The sequence below is a fragment of the Sinocyclocheilus anshuiensis genome, unplaced genomic scaffold, assembly GCF_001515605.1.
Source record: "Sinocyclocheilus anshuiensis isolate Anshui unplaced genomic scaffold, SAMN03320099.WGS_v1.1 scaffold665, whole genome shotgun sequence".
NCBI lineage: Eukaryota > Metazoa > Chordata > Actinopteri > Cypriniformes > Cyprinidae > Sinocyclocheilus > Sinocyclocheilus anshuiensis.
This window is the reverse complement of record NW_015537961.1, coordinates 349,264-357,323: the sequence shown is the minus strand read 5'-3', so window position 1 is coordinate 357,323 and position 8,060 is coordinate 349,264. Positions and strand designations below refer to the sequence as shown.

The following is an 8,060-nucleotide window of genomic DNA, read 5'->3' as shown; positions in this document are numbered from 1 at the left end:
CCCCCCCCCCCCATCTTGAAGGTTTTTTTTTTTTTTTAGTTAGCATGTGTAAGCCACGAGTTAAAAAAAATAAAAGCTGATCAAGAAGCATTGCTGAGTCCCACGTCTTTACTCCAGCAAATCTGCTGGCTTCTCAAGAAAAGTGTTAATGGTTTTATTAATGTTCATTTAACCTTAAATCCTTCCTCACTGTAAATGAGGGAAATCACTGCAAATGCCGAGGAAACTTGAGACGTATGTTTTCATTACACGCTTCCAGCAGGTCATTACTTTTGGCACAAGAGCGCAGACAGGACTCTAGTGTTTAGGATGTTTGTAATAATGTTGCTATGGTTTTGTATTAATGTGTCTAGAATGTGAGAGAACTAGCTTTATTTCTGATGTGAGACACTGACAATGCTGATTTGGCCTGAAAACATCAGTCTCAACAATGCAGGACATGAAGCTTTCCACTAAAATCAACCCCATGCTTTTAACTTAAACTCATACGATTGGACTTCAAATAAAGTGGTTGTGTTATTAAAGCTGCACGAATTGGTGAGAAATCATATTGTAGTCGTTTTCGTGTGATTTGATCTGCAGTATTTCAGAACTCAATACACACACACATTTATATAAAATGTAAGTATTGAGCATTGTGTTGTACTGACTTAAACTTATTGCATTTTTAAAAAATCTATTTAATACAATATTTTTATATTAAGGTAAAATAATTTTTTTTTTTTTACAATTTTTTTTTTCTATTTGTTTCTTTTAATAATAATTTAATAATAACCCTTACACTCAAAATAAATTTATGGCAGGTTTTTTTGTAAAGTATTTATACATTGTGGTAGTATTTGTTGTACTGACTAAATGTTTTTTTTTTTTTAATACATTTTTAACACAATTCATTTTTTATATTAGGGCAAAATATATTTTTATTCACCCAAATAATTAAAAAGTAAAATAAAAGAGTGAATGGATGGATGAATAAATAAATAAATGTATTTAAAAAATTTTTTTTACATTTTTTTTTATTTAGCTTTATTTTTTTACATTGTGGTAGTATAATAAAAATATTTTTATAACAAAACATGTTGTTGTTGTTGTTTTTTAACTTTTATTTTAGGGCAACAAAATAAGTTCAACCAAATAATTCAAAATCTGGGATATGAAGCTTACATATGAAAACTAAAAGAGCAAAAATGCATTAAAAATGAGTGTAACTGACCGTTTTGGCTGTTTTGTTCACAGGCGATGGTGGCATGTTATCCGGGTAAAGGCTCTGGTTATGTGCGCCATGTGGACAACCCGAATGGAGATGGGAGATGTGTCACATGCATATATTACCTTAATAAGAATTGGGATGCCAAGGTACGTAAATCATCTTTAACATCAAAAATTGTGATTTAATGTTAAAAGTGTATGATTTGAACAAATCTCACTGGACTTTTAATTTGAGGCATGATGTCTGGTTCATATTGCATCCTATTCTGGAAGAGTTTATGGCTTTGCGGTTTTCAAAGCATGCATCATTTGCTGAATGTCCAGCGTCTGCATACGTGCCGGTACGCCTGCATCATTTCAGCCTAATCCCATTAACCTCAGCAATTATAATCTCCAGAGAAAACCAGGAGGAGAAATCCTAAAACAGCTCACCGAGTCACGGAAATGAGGCACGAGACTCATTAAAAGAGAAAACGATGGTGCTGCTCGCACACGGACCATGCAATCAATTCAGTATACTTTGTAAAGATCGCATAAATGTCCTATCAAACTGTTTTTTTGAATGCTGTGTTCGTTGTCTTGTTCATTGACTCCATTCCAGTTCTGTTTCATACATAATATCCACCATATTTACTTTAGTTGCTTGGTTACACAGAGTAGATGAGATGAAAAACACATGCATGTGACTCTTACCTGCTGCCAATCCTGTTTTCTTTTCGTCTTTTTCTAGACTAGATTTTCAGAAAGCACAAATGATTTAAGATGAGTTACAAAACAAAGTTTTATATTTAAAGTTGGTTGCCCCTACAGCCCCAAATATTATGCATCTTGAATTTTCTTATAGGAAAAAGGAAGATAATTCTCTATTTTTCCTTGTTTCTCTCCTTTTTTTTTGGAATATGTAATTTGACGAGTTAAGATTCTTTTTTGAAATAATCTGTACTTGTTGGTTTTCGATCACTATATTTTAATTTCAACGGATGATTATTATTATTATTAATTATTATTATTATTATTAATAATAATAAAGTAGAATTGACATTTGCAATTACTATGTAAGAATTGTATTTAATTCTTTAATTTAATTTAAGAATTAAATTTTATTATTTACTTTTACACAGTTTGTCGATTTTGCAGTCTAAATACTGTAACTTTTATATGCTGTTATGATTGTATATTTCTTGCAAAAATTGAATTTTTTAAAAATTGCATCACGCTATGTATTGCTAATTTTTTTTACTATAGTAAATAAATACCTTCTATACAAACATGCACACATAAATACTATCCCATTAAGAATTTTGTAATATTTTAAGTGAAAATAATTATTTTGTGATATTTCTGAATCGTGCCATATAGGAAACATGATCAAAATGGCAAGTGTTTATACAATTTAAAAAAGAAAATCGATATATTCAGTCACACGTCGTCTGTGTTCTCAAATCAGAATTATTATAGTCGTCTAAAATTAAAACCATAAATAAATCATTTTTGTTACTTGAAATAACATTTCAAACTTAAAAATTGTACCTTAAAATATAAATATAAAACTATATAAACTAATAAATATAAAAACACATTTAAACTTTAAATATAAAAAACTTGAACTTTTTATATTTCAGCATTTTCATTGTTTAACTTGATGTACTAAAATAACTAAAACTAAAATTTAGACAAAAATGTTAAACTTTATAGATATTTATTAATAAAAAAAAGACAAAACCAACTAAAATTTTAATTAAAACAGAAAATATAAAACAATTGAAAAAATAAAAAGAATTCAAAATATTAATACAAAATATAATAGTATCTCAGTGAATTCTAAAATAACACTGTCTCAAATAATAAAGCCTAATCATTTTTGCCTGTTGTCAGATACAAGATATGTTGGGTCATAATGATTATTATGATGGTGTTGTATGCATATTAGGATAAACTAACATGTTTAAAGCACCGTGGGGGGAAAATACAACATCTGCACTTCACAGCATGTTAAAGTTTATTTCCCTGATGATTCTGCGCTTCTGTGCTCGAGTGCACGTGCATACGTGAGCATTCACTGTGTACCTGCGTAAAGCGTGTGCGTTCAGCTCCACGGAGAGAAACGTGCTGTGCGTGCCCCGCGGACCGTACGTGTGAAAGATTAATTCTCGCACCCTCAGCAGTCTGCTTCCCTGCGCTCGCCGAGGTCTCTTTATCCAGCATGTGGCCTTTTCCTCTCGTCCCTCTTGTATTTCAGGAAGGCCGCGCTCCGCTGCCGTTTCCTATCCTAACCTCCTCCAGACCTGGCCTCTCATTGTTTGTGTCGCTCTGTTATTTCTGCTAATGGAATTTATCATTATCACTAAAAAAGCTCCAGGCACGCACTGCTGAGTCGACTGTATTGTCAGTAGTCACGTTATATCACGTTAGTTTAATATGACTGAAAACAGCATTAGAGACCAAGTTGCATGGAAACAAAATAAATAAATTTGCTTTTACAATAATGCATTTATTACAAAACATTTAAGAGAGTTTAGATGCAAGAATGTGCAGCTTGCATTTTTGTTTAAGCGCTTAAAGTTTTGGTAGCACTTTATTTTAAGGAGCAGTTCTCACTATTAACTAGTTGCTTATTAGCATGCATATTACTACTAGCATATTGGCTGTTTATTAGTACTTATAAAGCACTGCCTTATTTTGCATGAGCATATTTTAGATCGCTTAATCCTACACCAAACCTAAACTTAACAACTATTTTACTAACTATTAATAAGCAGCAAATTAGGAGTTTGTTCAGGTAAAAATCTCTTATGTTAATAATGAATATGTGTTCCTATTCTAAAGTGTTACCAAAGTTTTATGTAAAATTTGACAATGTACGAAATTTGTCATTAAGTTTTAGTCAAATGCAATAACTTTCACTAGCATTTGCGGGAAAAAGAAATCATCTCTGGGTCAAATTGACTGGAACACAACATATTTCCATTGCAAGTCCTCTACTGTAAATACAATTTTTGCTCGTTTTTACGAACGGATTATTTTCAAACTAATTATTTTCTGTGCTAATTGACATTATAGTCTGTATTTTACATGTAAAACCTGTGCATGTTATCACACCCATTGTTTGGGTATTTTCACATTAAGAATTGTAAGTAATTGAGCATTTTTGATGATTTGTTTAATGATAAACCTGATCTCATAATTGAGTTCTCTGTTATTTGTGTCTTCAGGAAAATGGGGGTGTATTGCGGATATTTCCAGAGGGTAAAGCTCAGTTTGCGGACATCGAACCCAAATTTGACCGCTTGGTTTTATTCTGGTCTGATAGACGAAACCCTCATGAGGTCCAGCCTGCGTATGATACAAGGTCATCATCATCATCATCATCGCTAAAGCACACGACAAACACACTCTACACATACAATGAATTTTCTTCTCACATGTTCTTGGTCTAGTCCTGTTTTATAACTCATAAACTTTGTCTTTCTCACTGTGTAGATATGCCATTACCGTGTGGTATTTTGATGCTGATGAGCGGGCGAGAGCTAAAGAAAAGTACCTAACAGGTAAGCTCAGTGGGATAGTTCACCTCAAAATAAAATACTGTCATTATTATTTTCTGTGGAACACAAAAGAAGGGTTTGAGCAGTCGTATTTCAATATAAAAGCCCCAAAGGCCATCCAAGATTAGGATGAGTTTGTTTCTTCATCAGATCTGGAGAAATGTAGCATTGCATCACTTGCTCACCAATGGATCCTGTGCAGTGAATGGGTGCCGTCAGAATGAGAGCTGATAAAAACATCACAATAATCCACAAGTAATCCACTCCAGTCCATCAGTTAATGTCTTGAGAAGTGAAAAGCTGTGTGTTTGTAAGAAACAAATCCATCATTAAAGCGTTTTAACTTTAAACTGTCAGTTCTGGCTAAAATACGAGTCCATGATCCATAATGACGGCACCCATTAGTTTCAGCACATGCCCCTCAAAAGGTCTGTGCACGGCCCTGAATGCTACATTTCTCCAAATCTGATGAAGAAACAAACTCGTGTTAATCTTGGATGGCCTGAGGGTGAGTAAATTATCAGCAAATGTTTATTTTTGTCTGAACTATTCCTGTAGTGTTTTAGTTTTGTTTCTTAAAACCAAACAAACACATGCTTTGTGCAAGTTAAAAATTCTGAGGGTAATGTTTGTTTTCCTTCCTTCTTATGGTTGTCTTTTTGGAAAGGTACAGGTGAAAAAGGAGAGAAGGTGGAGCTAAACAAGCCGTCTGAACCAAGCTAATCAAATTATCATTAATCCGGACTTTTCCTGGTTACCAGCTGCATGGAAGAAAAAAAAAGAAGAGCGAGTCGGAAAAGGCTGCGGGTGTCTGTGACGAGAAAGGAGCAGAAGATTGAATTAATAGAGATTAAAAACTCTGCAGAATTCAACTACAGTTCCCACAGTTCACCACACTGGTGGTGGTTGAGGAGAGACCCCCCCACATGATTGTAAAGCGTACAACAATACACAGTAAAGCACTATATAAATGCATCATTCATTCATTCATTCATTCATTCATTCATTCCTTCCCAGAAAACCAGCTAAACTTTAAATATGACTCTGTTGGTTTAATTTTAGTTTTAAAAGGTACAGTACTCTGTATTACATTTACATTAACGCTTCTCATGTGACTGGAGTCACAGTGCTTCTGAGGAATGTTTAAAAAGCCTTTTGTTTTTGCTTCTGGGAAGAGTTCCTGCATTTTGACCTGATCTTTGTGAATCAAGCTGCACATCCATGCATGTTATTTCTCATAACTGCACCAGAACAGATCGGATCATCTATTCATATTGAAATACAGCCAATGCCCGCGAGGTAGTGAACTTTTGGCATGTTTATTCAGGACTGTGTGCTGGCAGATGCATCATGGGAATGTCATCTGCAATTCTATAGCTTTACGTTCTTACATGCACTAGGTCAGTGCGAGTCCAGTATTGAGCGTTATTGTCTGTCATGACCTGCACGTTATTGTCTAATTTCGACAAAATTAAAGCCTGTTTGCGTTTTAGATTTTCTGTGGAATTTCTGTGCTGTCCAAGTTAAGTCATGTGCTTAAACTGAATTTAGCACTTATATAAATTGATTGTAAACCCTATTATTTTATTATGAGCAAGACCATCTGCTGCTATTTAATTAAAAAAAAAAAAAAAAAATACAGGCCTTCACATAAAATAAATAAATCATGGGGCTTTAACAAAGATTTACATAAAATTGAATTGAGATCTGTCTCACTTTTTTTTTTTGTAGGTAAACACAAGCTTTACATATTGTAAAATATTCTGGTTTTCTGATCTACTAAAATTCTAGTGATTTTAAAATGTTTAAACACAAGTTGTTTACCGCCAGCGTCAGTTATTGCTGCAGTAATTGTGATATTTGTTACTTATGTGTTCATGCTGTCCATGAAAACTTTCTACAAAAATTCAGTTAAATGAGGAACGGCTAGAAAAATTGTGCAATTGCGCCACATAGTGGTCACAATGGTAATGTCAACATTTCAACATGATATCCGCAGAATTTTTAAGCCCTCCACAAATAAAATAAAATGCTAAACAGGGTAACTGCAAGTTTAGAATGCGTATTGAAATTGGATGTAACAATATGTACTAATATATAAATAGTCGTATATAAATAGCCTACATACGAATTAGAAGTCGATCGATATTGGTGTTTGCCGATGCGATAATAATGTGTTAAATAATGCTTTTAGTCTTTTCTTATTGTGACAGGGCGCCAGTGAAGCCACAAGATTTTACACTTGCCAGATACAGTTTATTGTGTATCCAAAATACCAAGAATATCCAGGAGGAGATATTATATCCCAAGATATAACACCCCGAAATACTTATCTTATTTTTAAGTGTTTATGCTTTACTACGGCCTTCAATTTGATCAATTTGCTGCTTGTGCCATATTATACAATTTTTATTATATTATTTTAATATAATTTTTTTTTTTTTTTTGCTCCTGCGTAAACTCATTCAAACATTTAATCATCACAGTACCTGTTTTAAGATACAGAAAGGACTGTGCCAAATACAAATTGATTAAACCCAAAGCACACCAGTGAATAAATGATGACATTTTAAACATAAAAATCAACCCTGCAAGAAGCTGACAGTTATGGGAGAGAACATAAATAAGCTTTACATCAAATATCAACAGAAGACTGAATTTTAAAATGAAACAAAATTAATATAATTTGGGTAAAATTACACTTTTTCTGAATTAATTATTAGTTTGGATTCAAACTACAACAATTATTTAAGTTATAATAGTTGTAATATTCACTTTTGACTTTAAAACAGACCCATCTCACAATTACTGATTTCGAATGGCACATATGTCAGTGTTATTGATAGGATATCTGTATAATTTATGTAGTGACGTTACATAGTTTCACTGTTGCATTGCTGCCCAGTGAAAACCCTGGATAGAGCGGTTGAGTGAATGTGGACTGGACTTTATGAATGAGGGTCATTGTGTCAGAGACGCTGTAGAAGGACAGAATTCCTGCACCGTGATCCACATACACTCCTATTCTAGAGGAGCTGGACGCTACGATGAGTTTAGTCTTTGCATTATTGTGCAGGAATATGTATTTGGGGGAAGAGCACAGCAATTTCCAGGACTGATTATTATGTCCAAACTTACACTCATTGTCACGTCCCTTCCTGCTGATGCTCTTATAGGACACCGATACACCCAAACGTTCACTCTGACCGTAGTCAACTTCCCAGTAACAGCGTCCAGACACACTCTCTCTACACAACACCTGAACTACAGAAACAAATCTGTCCGGATGATCAGGATACGGCGCGT

The 8,060-nt window shown here is 33.7% G+C and overlaps 2 protein-coding genes across 2 annotated transcripts in view; one reads left to right on the top strand and one right to left on the bottom strand.

Annotated features, from left to right (window-relative positions):
• The window catches only part of LOC107667047 (egl nine homolog 1-like), a 22,031-nt gene extending 16,343 nt beyond the window's left edge, over positions 1–5,688 (top strand). The window contains 4 exon segments of the mRNA XM_016458630.1: positions 1,237–1,356; positions 4,422–4,558; positions 4,690–4,757; positions 5,422–5,688. Of these exon segments, the coding sequence (XP_016314116.1) occupies positions 1,237–1,356; positions 4,422–4,558; positions 4,690–4,757; positions 5,422–5,477 (381 nt within the window). The 3' untranslated portion in view covers positions 5,478–5,688.
• A 1,926-nt stretch (positions 5,689–7,614) lies between these two features.
• The window catches only part of LOC107667108 (tripartite motif-containing protein 16-like), an 8,483-nt gene continuing 8,037 nt past the window's right edge, over positions 7,615–8,060 (bottom strand). The window contains exon 6 of the mRNA XM_016458696.1: positions 7,615–8,013. Within this exon, the coding sequence (XP_016314182.1) occupies positions 7,615–8,013 (399 nt within the window). The remainder of the gene's footprint in view (positions 8,014–8,060) is intronic.